The sequence below is a fragment of the Brachionichthys hirsutus genome, chromosome 2 (assembly GCF_040956055.1).
Source record: "Brachionichthys hirsutus isolate HB-005 chromosome 2, CSIRO-AGI_Bhir_v1, whole genome shotgun sequence".
Classification (NCBI taxonomy): Eukaryota; Metazoa; Chordata; class Actinopteri; order Lophiiformes; family Brachionichthyidae; genus Brachionichthys; species Brachionichthys hirsutus.
The window spans coordinates 11,766,922-11,788,406 of record NC_090898.1 but is presented as its reverse complement, the minus strand read 5'-3'; the positions used below and the strand labels follow the sequence as shown (position 1 = coordinate 11,788,406).

Genomic DNA, 21,485 nt, shown 5'->3' with positions numbered 1-21,485 from the left:
CCATTCCAATCCAGGGAGTTGGTCAGATCTGGGAACAAAGTAAATTTCATTGTAACTTAATACCCGCACACAGGTTTGCAGTCGTCTTTCTGGAGAGCTGTGATCATAACATTTCCATTTTATTTTGCAAAATCAACTCAGGTCTTGACCATAACTGCGTGTTGATAGTTTAACATTTTCTGACCTGAAGGGAAAGGTCACTTCTTGGGAGGGCAGTCCTTCACCTGGTGAGCCTGCAGGACAGCAATCGCTTCGTCCACCTGGCCAAAGGGAAACAAAGGGTTCACCAACAGCTGATGGACATCACTGGTAAACATGAAACTGTACTTTTGGCTTACCGTCACATAAAAATGGGTAAGTGGAAGGCACCAACATCATGCTCTCACAAATGTCTAATCTAAAAGTTAATTTTCACTTTACATCACTTAATCGATTCAAAATAAAGACATGACAGCATTCTATAAGTGATCATATTCAAGTTTTATTTATTGCCAAACTGGGTTGGTCTATGGATCTTCTCTCCAGCAACATGTTCCTAATTGATGGACTATTCTTTGCTACAAAGCAGGTAATTTGCCTCATGCAAGCCATCAGACATTTAACATGTTATAATTTTGTCAATGTCTAAGCTCATTAACTTGATGTTGCTTCTTCAATACAGTTAAAGTCAGCAATTTGGCCTTTGGTCCTGATTTGCCATGAAGTTTAAATTTAAATCCTCTTTGTGACTCAATCTAGCAAATTATTAAATCCATCAGAGAAAGTTGAGAAGCTACGCGCTTCTCTTCTGCCAACACCAGAGGGGGCTCATGCCATCCTCCTGCAGTAAGGTGTGGCGTGGCGGCGCACTGAAGTCTACAGAAACAAGCTTAAAGAAGACGACATATGCCGGAGAGGGGGCCAATGTTGTATGCGAGTACATATCACGTCGTCAGAACGTGGCCTTTGCCTTTTGGGGTGAAATCTGGTCTTTTTAAGCCATTTGTCTGCCAGCCATTGTAAGATGCTGCCACCTAGAGGAGTGACAGTTCACTTCTGCTGCTCTCAAACTGCTACAATGATCCTTTCAAGATCGGTTTGATTTTTCTTCTTCATTTATCGACTATCATGCATACGTTTCTTCATTACAGACTCAACTATGCATGCCATTTAATTCTCGTGGCAATATGACAAGGGAATGTAATGTGAACCAGGAACTTAACTCTTTAAAGCCAAGTGTGTCATATCAGATTCAGACATCATACGCTTGATGTTTTTCCCCTTACAAAGACCTGACAATTTTGTATGAGAAAAGAGCTTGCCCAACTAAGCATGCTTTAGTCAAGCTGAATTTGACAAATTTGTCAGAACATTCCATTAAGACTTTTTATTTTATTTTTTTTACCAAAAATTTGATTTCTGGAAGTGGGTCATGGCTCTAAAGGGCTAAATAAGTGGCTCTTAGAGCTCGTGTTAGCCACTGTCACCTATGAAGCGCTGGACACACTGCTAGAGTTTGTCCCATTGGTAGTAGTCCATTAAACGCACTGCTTTGTGTAGTACATGTACAACTGTAAGAATAGAAATATCATGTAATGTTTCGTGAAACAGATTTTAATTAACATTAAACCAATAAAAACAAACAGCTCGTCAAAAAAATAATTGTTTTTTTAAAACGAGGCATAAAATGTTTAAATCTAAAATAAAATAAAAGGACTTTAAAAGTCCAAGTGCTGCTCCCAGCAAAAGACACTGAATTTGTGCGAAATTGCCGACATGAAAGATTCACAAACTGTTCGAGTGATCTGAGATCTGGTAAACACTGCAAAACTATTCCTTCTGGAGAACTTGTTACACAATATAATCAGGTGGGCAAACCTTTGAAGTGCAAATGTACAGATTCTTACCCAGGGGATATTTCTTTTTTCAGAAAAAAATAGCACAAACATAACACCTTGGTACTTGTTTAAAATGGTTAATCTTGAAGTGCCCTTGTCCATCTGCACTAGTCCTTAAGGCGGAGGTAGGTTAAAAACTCCTGAATGTGATTGGTGCTTTAGATCCAGGCCTAGTGGATTCTTACAAAAGGCTTCAAGTGCACTAGATGCAGCAATAACACCCGTTTCATAGATTTATGTTCTTCTGTGATAGTGAGTATTTTAGAATATGACAAAACCCTGTGACAATGTTACCTTAATGGACACCAAGTAATGAGAGCCTTTATAAAAGTGAACATGATTAAACCTTAGAGCGCAGGGACTGAGGGGAGTCCAGCAAGAGCAGCAGGTCAGAATTGTCGATCTCCAGCAGCATCCCAGTGATTTTTCCAGCCAGGTTTGGGTGAAGGGCGTAGATCAGCGGGTACAACTGTTCCCCTGTGCAAAACAGGGAAGATAGAGGATCAACAAATACAGAAAGTTGCTTCAGAGGGGTAAAGGACTCAAAACTGAATGATGCCCCACCAAGAAGCTGCTTCTGATCCAAGAGTGGAGCTGCAGCCAACATCGAGGCAGTCAGCGGCTCTTGAACGTGCATCGGCAGCTCCATCACAGGTGCAGAAATGATCTGAAGATAGGTACGACTCACTGTCGTGCTCTTTTTTTCCTCAAAATATTGCATTTGTTGCTCAGGATTTTCCAGTGAACAAACATACTTTTTGGGTTTCACAGTCTGTGCCTGCATGTGGGTAACAGCAGCACAGACGTACCTGTCTCGTCATCGGTGGCGATGTAATGATCTGTTGTAGGTTTCTCACAGCAGGAGAGTACTTGTACTGGTTGCTTTTCACCACACCATGCAAGTCAGAGCGCCGCCCCACAGTTTGAGTCCCAATGTTGTCTAAATAAAGTACATCTTGTGAGACACTACAATAAAAGGGCCATGGAGAAGACTGTTTGCATTGCGTTATCCCAGCTATGGATTTACTTGTCTTCTGTGTGGAGTTTGCAGTGCGAGGAGCCTGGGTGGAGGCCTGTCGGACGGTAGCAATGGGGCTCGAGCCACGGCGGGGGCCAGAGCCACCGACAAACTGGGTGGGGTAGGAGCCTAAGGCACAGAAAGTTAGTTAGACACGGCACAGGAAAAAGAAAATCATGTTAACGCAACAAGCCACTCACCTGGTAATCTGGGTGGTTGTCCCATCCAGCGCGGCACTGGTCTCACAGCATTGTGGTTGTAGAGGATGCGGGAGGGAGGCTGCGTGATTTAAATGTAATGAGTTAATGCAGGCATACTGCAGGCGCACCCCTGAATCACCCAAGTACTGCATATACTGACTACACTGCACTCAACAAGGTCCCTAGACCAACACCATGCATTGACTCAGGTCTGGTGAAGCTGAACTGCTCGTCCTACTCCATTTTAAAACAATTTAAAATTCTAATTGAAATGAACACGTTAAAACAAGTGTTTTTCTGTAAGCAATGTTAGTGCAGGTATGTACCGATACTCTATTGGCTGGAACCGGATGAATGCCTGTAATCTGATGCGCAGAACAATGGGGTCCATTTCCATGTTTACGATCGAGTGAAAGAAATGTAAATAAAATGGAACAAAAAAAGAAAGGTTGATTGCCCAGTTTATTACCTGAGGTACTGCCATGTAATATCCACCCTGCTGGTACGAGTCTATAATGGGACTCGTGATGTTCCTCAAGGTAGCAAGTCTCTGCATGTACTTATTGGTCAGGATGGCTTTACGCTCCTCCCTCCTCTGAGCCAGCGCCACATACAGCGGTTTGGTCGCAACAATTCTCCCATTCATTTCAGTGACGGCCTTCGTCGCCTCCTCGGGCGACGAAAAGCAGACGAAGCCGAAGCCCTTGCTTTGGGTGCCGTCAGTCATGACCTGCAGGAATCGACACACGACATTCAGAAACGTTTACGCTACTCGCATCAGAGCTGTAGAATTCACAAGGCTCTGCTCAAGGTTTCTGCCTGTTAAAAGGGAAGTTTATCCCTTGCGTCCATCTCCAGAGTGCTTGCTCATGTGGGAAAAGTTGGATTCTGTAATGTCTTGTCATGCTTTAACTGGAAAAAGCCTCGACACCCTTGTGATTTGGTGTTATACAAATACATTTAAATGAATCCACAGCTCAAGAATTGCTTTGATCGCAGCCAAAACCAGTTCACGGTAATCAGAGTTACTTTCAACGAAATCATGAATGCATCCATGCGAGAAGCTCGAGATTCCTTGGATGCAGATGCCTTAACTTCAGTACCTTGGCACTGGTGATGGTGCCGTACGGGCCAAACTCACTCCGGAGTATCTCGTCAGTGATGCCATCATCAAGGTTTTTCACATAAAGATTCACCCCCTGGTATCAGGAAGAAATATTCAGATGTTGAAGTCTGATAAACAGGTCTGTGCATTATCTGCAGTATCAGGGTTATGATTTTTGGACAAAGATTGGTTGGTTTCTCAAATGTACTTTCACCATATTCAACGAGGAATACTCATCACTATGGAGAACAGTTTTCTTCAGGGTGAACTGCGTTTAGCATTGCCAAAGCTCGGATTGAATAAGTTTCAAAAAGAGGGATGAGCTAACCTTCAGATTCTTCTCTAAACAGATCGATTACAACTCACATTTTCTCATCAATAGGTAAATAAATGTTGTGTCCATGTGCATACAATGCAGAATCACCTGATAGCGCTGGATCCTGTCGTGTTTGATCTGTTCAAACTTGCGCTTGAGCTCTCCTTGTCGCTCCAATCGCTTCTGAGCCCGACCCACATAGAGAATTTTCCCATTGAGGTCCTTTCCGTTCATTTCACCGACTGCCTGAGAAAACAAGAAACATCAACTCATTATCTTTGAGCCTCCGTCTGGATCCATTCTTGGCGCCTGCCAATCACCAGCAGCTTACAGGGGCAGCCAGTAAGGGGGAGCACATCTTCCAGGTCCCTCCCCCTGCTTCCAAAGCCCTTCTCTGCAGAGGAGGCTGTCGTTGACAGTGCAACTATGTTCTTGACATTCTGTTCCAATATATTTTTCAGATTTGAATGTGTTTGCATTCTGCAAATGGCACAACGATCACTTAATGGGGCTATTGTAGTCAGATTCTAGTTCCTGTACTACAGCGAGGACCTAAGGACTCTTGAAAAGGTCATTAGTTACTTCTGTACTGTTGCATTGAAGGACGAACACACACACAGTGACATTTGGGATGTAAATGTCAGTACTTTGAGCCTTTTGGAGCCGTCTGCCTGCGATCATAACACACTCACTACACTGAGGAGCTCCATCAGTTCCAGGATGCTACACCCACGGTGTGCGAAGGAGTGACATCACAGGTCATTCATTCCTGCAGCTGTCAGGAAAACTGCTCCCAATCAGGGCAACACATGTTATATTTATATTACATGCTCTTACGTCCATTTTATAGTCACATATATAAATTTTTATAACAACGTCACAAATGACGAAACCATGGTTTAAAAGGCGTTTCCATTTTGTTTTTAGATAGTCTTCATTAGCATTTTGGATTGTCTCATTTAAAATACATATATAATCCACAGTGTGTGTTTGAACCCAGAATAGAAGAGCGGACATAGACAATTGTCACTACCTTCAACGCATCTTCATTGTTGGCATAGTTCACAAACCCAAATCCCCGTGAACGGCCCTTGTCGTCCTTCATCACCCGAACGCTTAGAGTCCTTCCTGCGAATGTGAGCATAAGTGGGTCCATAAACCAGCATATGAAGCGTTTGAACAACATGAACTTCATAAGACAGACAAAACACACATCATTCGTTCTTTTTCCACAGGTAAATATACCCACTGAAGTAGCAACACAAATATTACCAAAAGTTGAAAAGACTTCCTTGAGTTTCTCATCAGTGTAGTCCTCGCCAAAGTTTTTGATGTAGACGTTGGTGAACTTCAGCGCTTTGGTGCCAAACTCCACCTCCCTCTCCCGGCGGGACTTAAAGTGGCCGACAAACCTGCAGATAGAAACAAAACAAATAACTAAGAGAACAAGGAATGAAGAGGTGAAAGAAATGAGGCAAGTGTTGATATTTGTATTCTGATAAATTGAATACGTTCAGGCAACAAGCGTATATGTTCTCACATCTTTAACTCACACTTTCCTGTCATTCAGCAGCATCCCATTCATCGTGTTGATGGCCCGGTTTGCTGCCTCTTGAGTTTCAAAGTGAACAAACCCGTAGCCTTTGGATCCTTTCTCATCACAAACAATCTACAGAGGAACACTGGAACGATTAGAGCGTTGGCTACAACACAAGCACATAACCAAGTTTTTAATTTTTATACTCTAGGCGGTTCATTTTTGTTCACTTATTGTGCGAGTCCGCATTAATCATGTTAACGGATCATTTTGATTTTCTGTTAGATCTCAAAAACCATGACAACTTTCAATGTTGCAAGATAAAGCTTTCTGATGAACACGACTGAACCCTCAGATTTAGAGGATACCAAGGAATCAGAAAGTTTTGGGTTTTTTTAAGGTTTGGGGTATGTACTTTACAGAAGGCAAACAGCGAGCGATCATACAGAGGTAGCATTCAAGTATCCCAGGCCGTTTACCTTGCAGGACAAAATGTTGCCGAATGTTGAGAAGGTGTCGTACAGCGCTTTGTTGTCAATGGATTCATCCATGTTCTTGATGAAGATGTTCCCCACACCAGATTTCCTGAGTCCTGGATCACGCTGAGACCACATCATTCGGATCGGATGACCCTTCATGACATCGTAGTTCATCGTATCAAGGGCGCACTCGGCTGCAAAACAGAAAAGGAACACCTTTCAGTACTTGTATTACGCCCGTCCAAAAATCTGATAACTCCAAATAGACAGCATACCATCTGCTGGCTGCTGGTAGTTAATGTAAGCGTATCCCAGAGATCGGCGGGTGATGATGTCTCGACACACACGGATCGACATGATGGGCCCGGCAGGAGAGAATTTCTGATAGAGCATGGCCTCCGTAACGTCGGGATGGAGGTCTCCAACGTAAAGAGAAGCCAGGGGCAACACGGGTCCGCTGCCGTTCATCTTAGGCTAGCTCAAGACAAAGACAATGTTAGGCTGCTTCTTAAACGTTTCCCATTCTGTGCGGATATGGAAATGGTCAGATTCATTGGATTTGTCCGCGTCGCTGAGCGTTTCACATTTTAGCAGTAGAATGTGAAACGCCTCCATCGACTCCTCTGAAGTGTAACGAGGAGTCGCTTGCTCAAAGAAACAAAAACAACAAACTGCAGGGCTTCCTTTCACCACACGAGGTAACCGTACCGGTCCTCAGGTCTGTAAAGTGGCCTTCGACGTTGGGAAAACCCTGCAATACTCTGAAACTGCCCGTCTGTGCAACATGTGCTTAAATTCCAGGAATGTTGCGTACCTTAAACGAGACAAGTGTCACTGCCTTCCAACAAAGCGGCGCCTCAGACGCATCAATAACATGAGAACACAGACGGACTCGTCTCTTTTTTTACACTTCATTACGTTTCCCACCTTGCTTTAACGGTATTCAGACGTAATGAAACATTGTCTGATATTAAAGCCTCCGCAGGACTATCACCCCCTCTCCAAACACACTTCCTAAATGCGATTTCATTGCACAGGCACATGGGCAGCAGCAACAGAGTACAAAAAGGCTTGTGGCTCACCTTTAATAGATTTTGTTTAACTTTCATCTAAGAATAAATCCCTTGGAATTTGGTATATTGTGATTTTAAAGAAAAGCCCTGAAAAAACGTCAGCCCATCTTAACACCTTTTATTTAAAAAAACACAAAACATAAACAAAGTTAACAGACCCCCCAAATCAGGTCACTGCAGCTAAAGGCAACATTCACATTAAATAACTCCAAGATTCTTTGAGCATGAAAATGACCAATAGAATTTGGAATTATGACATTAGCTCGATTCATTCCATTTATCTCTAAAGACATAGAATTAGACCTGAACTAACCCGATTGACAGAAACTCGTCTTTGTTGAACACAGACCACGTTGCCCTGATTTTTAATTGTGCATTTATCTTGTTGCTTGGTTAGAAACATGGAAAAGCAGGCCAGGGTGTAAATACAGGGAGAATGAAAATATCAAGCCCTGCACAGAGACTCCTGGACATAGTTCCAATAAATAATAATTTGATATGTAAAGCCGATCAAATAACTGTATGTATCATAGGATAGGCTACAATAAGCATTGCTTCTGCCTATTCCTTTTTTGTAATATTTTTCATTTAAGTTGTATTTTTTTGTCTTAATCTGACAACCAAAATAAAACTCATCATCATCATCAATTAACTAAAGTCCTGCAGACAGACAGTCTCGCAATAGATTCTCATGTTCGACATAAAACCGGTCAGCATAGACGAGAAAAAATAAATAATAATAAAATCACCCCTCCATCACGTCAATTCAAAGGTTAATCAGCTGCACCCGACAATTTAATCAATCAACACGCGTCTTAAACGAAGGAAAATTTAGGACATGAACCCAATCAACTGTAAATTAGGTTAACGTGATTCAGGTGAAGCAGTTTCCAAGTTGAATGTGGATTAAAAAATGTGCGGCTAAACGGTGCAACATAAATAAATGAACTATCGAAGAGCATTTTTCACTTTATTGTCGCCAAATTATGAATAAACATATCAATTAGACTCAGATTGTTACAATTAGAGCTATCGTAAACCCTTCATTTGTCACCAAATCCTGATGTGACGCAAACACAAATTCAAAAACAACTAAGGTTTAATAAAAGGTACTTACGTTTCTTAAACAACCAAAGAGTTACTCTGAAATGCGACTTTCTGCGCCGCCGATGACCTCACTTCTCTCGTGGGCTCCAACTTCCTATAATTAAGGCCGTGGAACACCTGCGTCCGTCCTCCGCGTGTCAAGCCATTTGCTGTGGGAGTGCCGTAAGACTCCGCGAACAAAACTAGTTCCGCTACGTGGAACGGTAAGCGCCGCTCTGTACGTCATTTAATGCACATTTTCTAATAGACATGCACGCACACCCCCACCTGAACAAAAACGAGGACGTCATTACCCTGTTATCTTAAACGAAACTTTATTTCACTGAATGGTCTTTGACACTTTCCTATTTCTTACACGTATAGTGAAACTAGAATGGTTTTTAAGATACATAAACACAAAGCTAGAGTTACACCAACCATTGTTTTATCTCCATTTCGTCATTGCTTTTTATAGCTATTCTAAATCTTCACAACCACGTGTGTGCACTGGGTAATAGACTGTTACAGAAGCAAAATTTAGCCATAAGACTTGCAGTAAAAACAAAGCAAGTAGATACCTGATATACAGACAGGCTTCGTTCCACATTCACTAACTGCATTTTCATTAAGCATAATAAACTGACATGACTTTTTTTTCTTTTTTTCTTCAACATAAGATTTCAATTCATTGGAGCATTGTCGGAATAAACAGTCAGCTATAATTGTGGAATGGTGTTTTCAACTACAATATGTGGAATGTAGAGGTGATATATGGTATTGTGACACTGAGCTTCCCGCCAAAGTGATGAAATAGAGCTGTCCGAATTGCACTTTCAAGATAGACCTGATTTTGTTTTTTGTTTTTGAGGCAATCATTCACATCAGCCATCTTTTCTAACAGGCATACCCTGGGTCATGACTTAGCCACTAATGCTTTTCTGGGATAACCACATTTCTATGCTAAGAAATATTAAGCAAATGCTGCGACCTTAATGAACGGTGGCTGCAAAAGAATGTCAGTCAGAGTTTTGTTTTTTTGTCTTTCTATTTTGGAGAAATGCTTTAAGAGGGGTTTTTTTTTTCTTTTTTTGGAAGCAGGGTTGATACAGTGTGTTAAGACATTTTCAATTAACATCAATAAAATGTTACTTTAGGTTTAACATACAGATGATAGTCAGCCTTGCGAAACACATGGAACCACATTTACGCACATAAACTTTCCATTGTACTGAGATCGAGCAGCACCTGAACAGTGAGTAAAACTACAATGACAATTCATACTTAGTTAAAATTAAAAAAAGACAAAAAAAATAGCACTGCCTTTCCGAAAGCCTAATAATGTGGAATGTCTGATGCCTGAACAAATCTAGCATGACAATTTAAGGTGTCCCTTAAAACTTTGAAACTGTGAATTTCCTAAAATGAGCATAACATCAAGATGTCAGTGTCACAATACAGCCTGCCTCCTTTCTGTATGAGCCCACAGCAGAATTGCAGTCATTTGAAAATAGGATTGAATGTGTCTGGAAATTTAAACACAAAACTGTGTTGGGTGTGTGAAGCAAATTGATCGCCAACCATCAGTGTCAAGTGGAAATCAACCGTCAGTCTAGTTACCATACAATAGAGCCTGTAAATATCATTAGGAATTACAAATAAGAAAAAAAAATTAAAAAAGGGGGGGGGGGGGGGGGGGGGCACATCAAACTAGCTAGGGACAAAGGAATTTGGAAGGACGATTAGAATTCACCCCACTTCCTGGACCAATCGCTCACTACATACATACAGACATACGTACATACAAAGCAAATTAAAAACAACGGCAACATGGACTCACTAATCAATACAACATCTTTCCACATAGTGACTGAATTTGCTAACTGAAAATGACCCCGACGCCTCACAGTGAACTGCGAGTGGTAAACTAGTTGGTAAGGAGCAATTCAGGCTGCTTGTCATACAGAAGTGGGAGGAGCTGATGGAGTGGAAGGGGATGTATATAAGCTGTCTGTGTTTAACATAAGAGTGTAGGTCGATTAACAGTGCAACTCCATTAGTTTTCCCCGTCTCCAGTCTCGCCCTCGTCCGCTTGGTTTTCTGATGTCCACAGCTGAAAGCAGAAAGAGAGCCGTGGGTTTGACGTGGATAACAAACCGGGATCAATGAACGCCAAAACGTGGGCCGCGTAACTCACAGTCAGGTTGTCCCTTAGTAGCTGCATGATCAGGGTGCTGTCTTTGTAAGAATCCTCATTCAAAGTGTCGAGTTCAGCGATGGCTTCATCAAATGCCTAACATATGGGGTTTAAACATTACATTTCAACTTAAATAATAGTGCAGGATCCTTTAAACACAATTTGGCTGTAACCAAGCACGACAGAATAGTTTGTAAACTCGTGGCATTTTGTGAATTTAAGCCTTTAAAGCATAATCATGCATTTAGGCTTCTTTCCTACCGTCTTAGCCAAGGAGCAGGCTTTGTCCGGGTTGTTGAGGATTTCATAGTAGAAGACTGAGAAGTTGAGGGCCAAACCAAGTCGAATAGGGTGTGTTGGCTGCATGTCCGCCTTGCTAATATCAAAAGCTTCCTGGTAAGCTTCCTGGGAAGAGTCCACTGTAGCTTTAGGCAGAAACAGAAGAATCAAAATCAAAATCATTGTTTGGTTGGAATACATTTTTAAGCAGTGTTAAGCCATTATCAGAAAATTCTAATAAATGGGTAAAAACTAGCATGATTTCAAATCATATTTGTTTCCTTATAGTTGTCTTTAGATTTGCTGAAGTCATGAGGGAAATAACTTGCTCAATATTGCTGTAAACTAGACAAATAATGTGCCATCTTCATTTCTATTTCAGTCCCATTTAATACAAACAAATATATGCTTATCTCGTCGTGTCACGAAGCTTACCCTTCTTATTATCCCCAGACGCGACCTCAGAGAGGTATCTATAATAGTCGCCTTTCATTTTCAGGTAGAACACCTTGCTTTCAGCAGCAGTTGAAGAGGGAATGAGAAAACGGTCCAACAGCTCCTTCGATAAAAAAAAACATTGAAAGGTTGTGAAAATTAAGACTTGATGAAATACTGGAAATATTTCAAACATATATCAATTATTACATTTAAAAAACGCAAATAAATAAATAAAAATAAACTGGAAATCCTTACGAGCACATCCTTGCAGATTTCTTGCAGCTCTGACTCGATCTTCGCCCGGTATTCACCTGCCATCTGCTGTTTCTTCTCGTTGCCCTCGGTCTTCTGCTCGATGCTGGAGATGACGCGCCAGGAGGAGCGGCGCGCTCCCACTACGTTCTTGTAGGCAACAGAGAGGAGGTTGCGCTCCTCGTTCGACAGCTCCGCACCTTGCTCCGTCACGGATTTCATGGCTGCAGCCATGTCGTCATAGCGCTCTGCCTGCTCGGCGAGCTTAGCCTTCTGTACCAGGTCGCTCTTATCCATTTTGTTTTTAACTGAGAAACAGAACATAAAGCATTAGGAATAAGAATGGTAGTTCATTAAAAAGATTTTTTTTTTTAATAGTTGTCATTTTATCAATTATCCGAATATGCGTGCGCGCTCTGAACTATATACAATAAACGACTAATTATGTTTGATTAAACCGTCAAAGGCTTTTAAATAAAGAATAGAAAGGATTCAAGGGGGAAATAAGCATAGCGAAGTGGCCCCATAGCATGTGGGTCAGCCCCAATGTTGCACATCACTGGCTAAGGTTAGCTGGTCATGTTAGCTAGCCGACTCTCCGATCCAGATTTGTCACGTCGTTGCTAACCTCTTATTAGCCGATGAATGTACCCAATTCATCAATAATCCGAGTGGATGCTAAAGTGTATGATCTGAGACTGATCTGAGCAAAGAGGTTTTAGTCGACATTTGCAATACTAGCCGAAGTCCGGGTCCGGCATTAATGCCCCCCTCCCCTCCGTATTATTGCGAGCAACACTAGCGCGATGATACATTTCGCCAACTCCTGTTAGCTTGAGCACGACAAAGCTCGCGTCGTCTTTTTCCTGTTCAAGTTGGTGAATTAAATCGATTTAACCTATGGTATTAAAAGCATATATCATTGAGGGGAGTGGGTAACTATTTCACGAAGCTATCGTTTCCGCTACCTAACGGTATGGTTGATTAGCTAGGCCGCAAAAGGAGCGACTGCCTTTATTTAAATAAATGGGGGGGAAAAAACCCGAAAAACACGGTTAGGCTTTTGGCAAGCGACATCATATATTCTTTTCTAATTAACATGAATCAAAAATCCCGACGAGCACGATTTTACTCTCGCGTTTAATTAATCTACTGTACCACGGCCCGCCCAAGATGACGAGCCTGTCAGAACAAAGTGTCATGGAATCCGATCGTCGGTTAGCTAGTAGGCTAGCATAAGCTGCACCGTTATCCCGCATTAGCTGCTAGCCAGCGAGCTAAACGCCTAGCCTTTCACAAATCCAGCTACATTGCTCTGTTGGCTTGATGGCTTCTCAACGAGATTTAGCGGACACGATGAAACAGCAAAGTCTAACATCGAGCTACGAAATAAAATACAGTATTACAATGCACAATTCGCTTATGTGCCGTGATTCCACTTACAATATTAGGGACTTTATAATCCTGCTCTTTTTCTCTCTCTGGACTATTCAGCCTCTGTCCTCCGTCTCACTCAGCGCTAAGGGCAGTACCACTTCCGCTACATTGGCACTTGTGTTTCCTATTTTTTTTCCCCCCCTACACATCTGCCTTACATAATGCAACCACTGCCCATACAATATAATTAATATTACTAAATTAAATCTTTGATTTTACACACACACACAAAAAGCCACCTATATCTGGTTTTCATAATCACCCTTTTACATTTCAATCGAATTGAGATAGTTAGCATTGTACGAGGACATTTGCATTCGCATTTGGCTGTAAATGTGTGTCTACGTTGCTGTTTTCCAGCATTCGTCCCGTGTTGACTTCCTGGTTTTTGTTATCGAGTCAAAATTAACATCGTCCCGACGTTTGTAAAGCCGATATACAACAGTGTGTCCACTGCTTCTACTATTCCTGCTTAATCTTAGAGTTGTACGCACATTAACTACAGGGACATTGTACACTTACAATGATCATCTTTGTGCGAGTATAATTCATCTGTAAAGTGACATTTCTATGTGTTGTAAAGCTGTTTTACTTTACATCTTCCAAAGCAAGTAAAGCAAGGTGAAATGTCAAGGTCAGCCTCCTAGAAGTAAAAATATATATTTAAAAGAAATAGCATTTATATTGGATAATAGAGCCATATTTCTCTCCATATTTCATTTACTAGCAGAATCCCACATTTGCAATGTAGTCCTGATGAATTATATCATTTAACAGAATTATTACCTGGGGTATGGACTTTACCTTGAGTTTAAATGGTGTGGTTGTGCAGAGATACCTCTGGAGTTTGCATGGCAACAGAGACATGACACCTGAGCATTTGAGACTTTTGTGGAAAATTATAAATCTGATACACCGATCCAACAGCCAACTAATCTTACCTAGCCGTAATAAAACAGACACAATCATTTACCATTTATAACTGTTGTTGATTGTAAACTGGAGCCAGATGTTAGATATTTCTGCACAGTAAATGACAGTGAAGATGCGGCAATTGATTCCCTTTGAATCAAATAACTGAGCAGTCACTTCAGCTCTATGTAATTGCACAACCTCCTCTTACACTTGCAAACTTTGGATGTTTTAATAGATAAATGAATAATGGAAACGTTGTTGTAAGAATGATTTATTCTGGAGATGGTATTATTTGGATAGTTGTTCCTTCAGAAATCCTCACTCCCGAATGGGGAACAAGGCTTTCTTAATGTGAAAGTTTAACTGCTGTTAAGGTTTTTTTCGATCAAGCTCTGCAGTGGTACTTTGGCAATTTATTTAATCAATCACTCAATTTTTCCTCATGAATTACTGGAGCACTGAAATCTGTTTTTCCAGCAACATTCCTGTCACAGAAATTGAAACCAGTAGTTATTTAGATTTAGTTATTAATTAGCCTATGACCATCATTTTAATGATCAGTTTACAATCAATGTTTTTATCATCGTCACATACTTTGAGGAAAATAAAATCTTCAGAATCGTCCTGATGAATGAAAGCAGCATAAACACAGCGTGCTTTGAGTTAATGTTATTTCTCTCTCTCTCTCAGCAGCAAACTGGCAGCTAAATACAAACTGGATGGAAAATTTTCCTGCTCAAAGGTCCCTCCAATTCCAGACAGACCGTATTATGCTCCGACACCGACAACTACTCACAATGATGGAAATAAGGATTTTAATTTTCTCTTCTCTTATGCTTCTGTGGATACCGTCTTCTGAAGCCAACAATGGATACATGGCATTACACAAACCTAACGTAAAGGAGCATCTGTAATTTATATTGTGCGTAGATGGGCAGGTGCAAGAAATCAGTTGTTGTTTTTCTTTTACAGAGAGCCATGGTTAACATTCCAGACTATGATATGCTCCAAGATGCAGACGGGGATCCAGCAGCATCTCCAAAAGCTGATGGTAAGATTTGATTTGACAGATAATACTTTTTCAATGAGTCGTTTCATGGTGATTACGCAACACTTTGCGCAGGCATTCTTTCAAGTTTTTGTGAATGCAATTAAAGCGCGTATTATGTAATACTCATGCCGATCAAGTGTCCTCACCTTGACTGGGTCTTGTGCATTTTGAGCTGCAGTCACTGCTGAAACCAAGAAGTCAAGATAACCAAAAAAAAAAAGAAAAAAGAACGGTGATGAAACAACACTGTGGTGCTTTCAGAGCTGCCGACATGTCTGCTGTGCGTCTGCCTGAGCGGATCGGTTTATTGCGAGGACGTGTCCCCTGTCATGTCAATCGTCCCAGCACTTCCAAAGGAAACGGCATATCTGTATGCGCGATTCAACAAAATCACAAAAATAAGTCTAAGTGACTTTGCAGATATGGGTAAATAAAATCCACTATAACACTCGACTAATCCTCCTCCTCATTAAATGTCACCTTTAAAGCTTTCTTTCTCTCTCTTTTTTTTATTTTTATACCTAGCCACATTAAGGAGTATTGACTTATCTGGAAATCTCATCACTGCAATAGACGATGGTGCTTTTTCAAAACTTCCCAATCTGGAGGAACTGGTTCTTGCGGAAAACAAACTGACTAAACTTCCCATGCTGCCCAGCCAGCTATTGTTATTCAATGCCAATTTCAACAAGCTGAGAACGCAGGGCGTAAAGGCAACTGCTTTTAAAGTAAGTTAGCATGCAAGCCCATTAATGGCAAAATGAAACATGACACGTGTTTAAATATTTCATACCATAAGCAGTCAAAGCCAAGATAAAAGTCTGTTATTGTCGTAGAAACTCACAAGACTGGCATATCTTTACCTCGGACACAATGAACTGACAGCAGTGCCGCAACTTCCAGAGTCTCTTCATGTGGTGCATCTGCATGTAAGTTCATCTTTAATTCACAGCAACAACAATCCAAGTAGCTTCGTAAAAGCATTTTTGATTTATTTCTGTGTCCTGAAGCAAAAACCACTTGATGGGCCATTTTTAACGTGTCTGGATTGGTCTCCTTCTTCTATTCTACAGAATAACAAGATTGCAAAAATAACAGATCAGACGTTCTGTAAGGGCAGCACCAGTTACTACATCCGACACAACATGGACGAGGTGAGACTGGATGGGAACCCCATCACGCTGTCAAAGTATCCCAACAGCTTTGTGTGTCTGCAGTCTCTCCCTATTGGATGGTACAACTGAAATGACAATAGGAAGCTTCAGTCAGAGGTAAACGAGTGATGTAAAATGAAAGATGAAGCTACGAAGAGACAAAAAAAATAAGCTTCGCAAAATAAAGGCCTGAAATGTCATTTTATATTCTCATATTTATCATACAGCTCAAATACTTTAAAATGTATAACTGTTTGCAAGCATTTTAGTCCATTTGCACATTCAGTTTTTATTTTACCACCATATGGTTACAAATATTTTTTTCTCAAGATGTGTTTTTAATCAAAAGAACATTGTCTGGCTCATTTAATTGTTTCATATGATGTCATATGTCATTACTGCTATCTTCAACTAATACTATGACTGCTTAAAGTGTTAATCATATTAAAAAATAAAACTGCATATTGGATACGATTTGTCCATCAGTCTCTCACTCTCAACTCCTTAATGATATTCATAACTGTAATAAGGTTGTTATAACACAGTAATATGCTATGAAGTCCATTCCAGCATGTTGGCAACAAGTAGGGGAGAAAGAGTCCATGAATAGAAGACGCAGGCAAAGTTCGGTTTTGGTCACCATCATTCACTTGGCTGCAGGCTCCTCACTAACTGTTACACCATCTGCTATCCTCTGCTGGTATTCCCGTTCGGAATTCTTTCTCCGGTAGACATCATCTGGAAAGAGAAAACACAGTTAAGAGACTGGTATTAAGTGCCATTAATTATCATAAGACAAAGAATTTTGACAGTGGACTACAAAGTAGGCATCATGAATGACTGATGCACCCCCCATTCTGTTTGCCATTTTTCTTTTTCTTGGAACTAATACTAATAATCACAGTAATAATGGCTTTTTAACTGTGCGAAAGTGAGCCAAAATGCACAAAAGACCTTTGAACACAATGAACGATTTGGGTTGTTGTAGCTGGAAATGTGCAAATGTAATTAATAGCATTAACAATGACTGCTCTTGCTGGAATGTCTTTCTATGTGATTTACTGGAACTGACTCACTTTGGAGGAAATTTTCCTTTCACCAACACTTTCTCGCTATCGTATATCAAATACTGTGCAGCGATGAAAAGCTGATGTTTTAATGGCAGTAACATTTCCATTTGTTTCATTTCATCAGCCAGATTTTTTTTTTAATCAAGTCTGCTGCTACAACAAATGTATTACAAGGAAACTACTGTTTACAGAAGCCGACATAACATGAAGGATGTTTGTTCTCTGTAGAGGAAAATATATTTGTGCCCACCCTTCATATATTTCAAAGAAGAATATTCAGGCTATTTAATACCTCTGCTAATCAGAGTCAGAGGAGGTCCGCCCCAGGTTTGTTTGTCTGTCTGCAAGACATCTCAAAAAGTTATTTACACATTCTGTGTAGGAGTGGATTTTGGACCAAAGAACAATTCATACAATTTTGAGGTGGGTATATAAAAAAAAAGACAGAAGGTCCATTTTATATTTTATTAAAACCTGAGCTAAGTACCAGTACATGAAAAACTGTGAGCTCAGTGCTCAGTAATCTACACAGGTCCTCACTCTTTCCTTCGCAGCATAGCAACAAAACAGAATACACCTTTCCTAGCGTAAGCAGTCACCGGTTGCTAACATGTTTTTTTTTTTTTTTTGCAGTTATGGAAGAAATGGAATAAAAATGCTCTTTACAAAAGAGTGTTCTCAATTTCTCTAAGATACGAAGAATGTGGATATCATGCAAAAACAATTGTATGATTTGGAGTGAGTTATAGAGAGGAGCTTAGACATTTTGTTTAAAAGGAAATCTCCAGGACTGTACACATTTTTGTGCCATGAAACCAAGTCTAGAGAGAAAGTGACTTTTTCCACTCATGCAGAGTTTATTCTAAAATTGACTGGAAAAAATCTGCCTCTCCTTTTGATGACTTCCAAGTCTTGGAGAGCGCCTCCCTCTATTCATTCAGGATTCCTTTCTGGCCTGAAATGTCACCACGTTTTCAAATTGAGTTGAATGAATCTAAAAGTGGGCATATTCTGAATCTCTCCAGCTAGAATTTAAGGATCTGCAACCAAATGTGACAGTTTGAAAATTTCCCAATGCAAGTGTTTATCAAACTCAGTCCAGCATAAAAAGAGCATTTTGGTACATTTAAGATGATGACTTAAGTACTATATTCATGTCTGTTTGCGTTCACCAACTACTTTCTATCTTTGGCAACGCTGCTTTGATTAAAATGTAGAAAAATGTTGATGAAGGTTGTTTTTACAATTATTAGTAATCATAATAATTGAACTGACTTGACTCTAACTGTAGGTGAATCAGCAGGTGATGAAGGTCGACTTACATATTGAAATCTCAATTGAATAGTCCTATTTAATTTACTTGCCATTTATTTTTAGCAAGCGTAATAATCAAGCTGTAGCCTATGAATGTTTTAATATGAAACTCAACAGATTTGCATAGCAAGGACGTAACGAGTCAACCAACGTAAGAGAACAGCTAATATAACAAATTTATAATCAAAGCTTTTTCTAATGGACATATAAAAAATATATATATTTTAACTCACAAAAAGTCTCTTGTCCTATCCTCACGTTGATCATGATCCACTCCATTACGCCTCCAATACAAAAAAAGACAGGAAGGAACCTGTACATCCCAAAGCGACTTTTACCAGGAACGAGATTAAGAACGTAGCGAAGGTTTTTGCTCCTAAAAAACATCCTAGATAGCGGACAGACGTTGCACACACGCCGCCGCGAGAATAATCTTGTTGTAAAGTTAAATTCAGTTATTTCAAGGTTAGCGTTGGCTTTCACGTGTCCTTAAAATCATGCGAAGGTGTGCTTATTTTATACATTAGCTCCGACCCAGTGCACCGGACCAGACTTGACAGCAAGAGGAGCTTTAGCATGCTAACGTTGTAAAACATGAATCGAACGCACCCAACAGAGTCGTCACATCCGGTTGTGTTTAGCTAAGCGCCTCGTGTGAAACCAAGCGCCAATGCAACATGTTACTTTGTTTTAAAGTAACATTTAATTTTGAATGTAATATATTATATATTAGTTTTATTTTTTCAGTGCGCACATTTGCGAAATAATATCCTAAAGTATGTTTTTCTTAATTATATTAACACTGTAAATGAGATGTTTATTCTGCTTTTGAGTGTAAATGAAGTGTAAGTGAAGTGAAGTAAATGTCATTTGCTTTTAATAAATGACCAATGACTGCATATCTTACCAAAAAAAGAAGAGCAGTTACGATTAATGCTGAACGCCTTTAATATTTGGAGCCTTGCAAAAAAAAGACTGCTACTTTATTTAATGATTTGGTTTCAGGTAAATTATTAAACACAATCTAAAAATGTGATGCTGGATACAAGTCAAACCATTTTTTAACCATTGATTATGTGAGGTTTCTACTTTTAATTTGAGATTTTGCAAGGCTTGCTTAGTTGGTACTGAATAATAGGCACAGTAGTTAAAATAAGAATTAAGCAAAGATGAACTTGAAGCAAAATGAAAGACAAATACACAATTTATTTTTGCTGCAATTAACAAACACATTACTGTTGACATGAACTCAAGTGTAAGACTGACATAACATTCCAAAGCACACACTGCAAATATATATACACAAGACGCTCTAAAACATGCAACGACAACTAGGATGTTCAGAAACAGTACCATACAAGCAGATACTTGAGACCTAGACAGCTAATTTTAACCTCTATTGGAAACTCACCAGTTAGAAATTGGGCACATATTTATTTTAAGTACACTCTCCAACACATTAATATTAAAAGGTATTTTGGTCAGTGTTTCTACACCAAAACATGATTAAGACTGCTGAGGGATAGGATACAGTCAAAAGCCTACAACAAATTGCAAACTCTTCTGTTTACTGCTCAGATTCTGATATAAATTTAGACGAATGCAGGTTAAAATGAAGATTTGATGATGTAGAATCTTGAGTCACAGTTACATGCTTGCAATCACTTTATTACCGACTTGGAAATTAACAGATGCAAGTATCGGAAAATTATTCCTGACAAAAGAAAGAATTATGCTTTTTTATGTCAATCTGGTATAATTAATTGGCATACATCATGATTATTACTATTATTATCATGCATTGTAAGGAATGTCTCGCTTTCTCGACCTCAGCCTTTCATACTATCTGTATGGACCTTCTACTCTACATGATTTGGATCAAAAGAAAGAGATAGAACATTATTAGTGATACATTACTGAAACAGGTCATTTTTGTTATGTTTGCTTGTGTAATATGAAAACAAATCAATCATGAATGTCAACCGAAACAGCCGTGTGGTAACTCAGTCTTCAACTTTGAGAGCTGGTCTGCAAAAAGTCCAATGATGTTCCACAGTGTTCTCATTAGCACGCTCACTCATGTGATGTACGCGCGTGTTGCGGATGGTGAAACCTTGTTTCATTATGTAGTCCATGAGATGAACCCGTAGGGACACCTCTTGATGGTAGTCACATGGTCCGAAGGTGAATGACACTTGGCAGTCTCTGGTGTCCATCATGTGTTTGTTCCACTTGGTGAAGTTGTTGGAAATTCCTTCCAGCAGGCCGTGAACCTTCGTGGTTATTGTTAGCTGTGTGATGATGACGGCGACCGGGTTTGAACATTTGGACAGTTTCCGAGTGCTGGAGAGCTCCACAACCTGCTCAAAGATGTGAGGAGGGCACAGTGGCTTGGGATCATTCAAGCACTGGATCAGGGGTTCGATCTGGTAGAAGTCTGCCTCCTTCCTTAGAAGGTCCGTCTCGGTGAAGTCCATAGGAAGGGTAAGCTCAGACGTCCGCAGAAAGTTCAGGATGTACCGGAAAAGGGTTCCATCGCGATCAATGAAATAGTTCCCTTGGGAATCCCGAGTCGTGGGGAAGTCTCCCCGGAACATTGCACCTAGCATGGAGTCCGGATAGCGTTGCAGGGTGGATAGACTGGTGGTGTACAGGCGACCTCCCACATTCAGGGTAACAGGAGCAGTCAT

The 21,485-nt window shown here is 40.3% G+C and overlaps 5 protein-coding genes across 5 annotated transcripts; 1 reads left to right on the top strand and 4 right to left on the bottom strand.

Moving 5' to 3' along the window:
• Positions 1-97: 97 nt before the first annotated feature.
• LOC137901817 (embryonic polyadenylate-binding protein-like) lies at positions 98-7,055 on the bottom strand. The gene is made up of 14 exons (XM_068745861.1): positions 6,808-7,055; positions 6,533-6,726; positions 6,070-6,185; positions 5,789-5,928; positions 5,550-5,644; positions 4,625-4,762; positions 4,199-4,294; positions 3,550-3,825; positions 3,096-3,147; positions 2,905-3,024; positions 2,687-2,817; positions 2,442-2,544; positions 2,224-2,354; positions 98-260 (listed from the first exon to the last, which is right to left on the bottom strand). The coding sequence occupies exons 1-14, from the start codon at positions 6,998-7,000 to the stop codon at positions 198-200; spliced, it is 1,848 nt and encodes a 615-aa protein (XP_068601962.1). The 5' UTR covers positions 7,001-7,055; the 3' UTR covers positions 98-197.
• A 1,954-nt stretch (positions 7,056-9,009) lies between these two features.
• Positions 9,010-13,383, bottom strand: LOC137904216 (14-3-3 protein beta/alpha-1). The gene is made up of 6 exons (XM_068748368.1): positions 13,298-13,383; positions 11,858-12,162; positions 11,600-11,723; positions 11,147-11,310; positions 10,886-10,981; positions 9,010-10,801 (listed from the first exon to the last, which is right to left on the bottom strand). The coding sequence occupies exons 2-6, from the start codon at positions 12,149-12,151 to the stop codon at positions 10,745-10,747; spliced, it is 735 nt and encodes a 244-aa protein (XP_068604469.1). The 5' UTR covers positions 12,152-12,162; positions 13,298-13,383; the 3' UTR covers positions 9,010-10,744.
• Positions 13,384-15,003: 1,620 nt separating this feature from the next.
• ognb (osteoglycin, paralog b) lies at positions 15,004-16,501 on the top strand. The gene is made up of 6 exons (XM_068749953.1): positions 15,004-15,102; positions 15,179-15,257; positions 15,519-15,683; positions 15,783-15,985; positions 16,094-16,186; positions 16,331-16,501. The coding sequence occupies exons 1-6, from the start codon at positions 15,004-15,006 to the stop codon at positions 16,499-16,501; spliced, it is 810 nt and encodes a 269-aa protein (XP_068606054.1).
• A 222-nt stretch (positions 16,502-16,723) lies between these two features.
• LOC137908049 (ubiquinol-cytochrome c reductase complex assembly factor 5) lies at positions 16,724-19,327 on the bottom strand. Its single transcript, XM_068752411.1, has 2 exons — positions 19,029-19,327; positions 16,724-17,149 (listed from the first exon to the last, which is right to left on the bottom strand). Exons 1-2 carry the CDS (start codon positions 19,180-19,182, stop codon positions 17,058-17,060), a joined length of 246 nt encoding a protein of 81 aa, XP_068608512.1. The 5' UTR covers positions 19,183-19,327; the 3' UTR covers positions 16,724-17,057.
• Positions 19,328-20,015: 688 nt separating this feature from the next.
• Positions 20,016-21,485, bottom strand: kctd6b (potassium channel tetramerization domain containing 6b). Its single transcript, XM_068750603.1, has one exon. It carries the CDS (start codon positions 21,483-21,485, stop codon positions 20,799-20,801), a length of 687 nt encoding a protein of 228 aa, XP_068606704.1. The 3' UTR covers positions 20,016-20,798.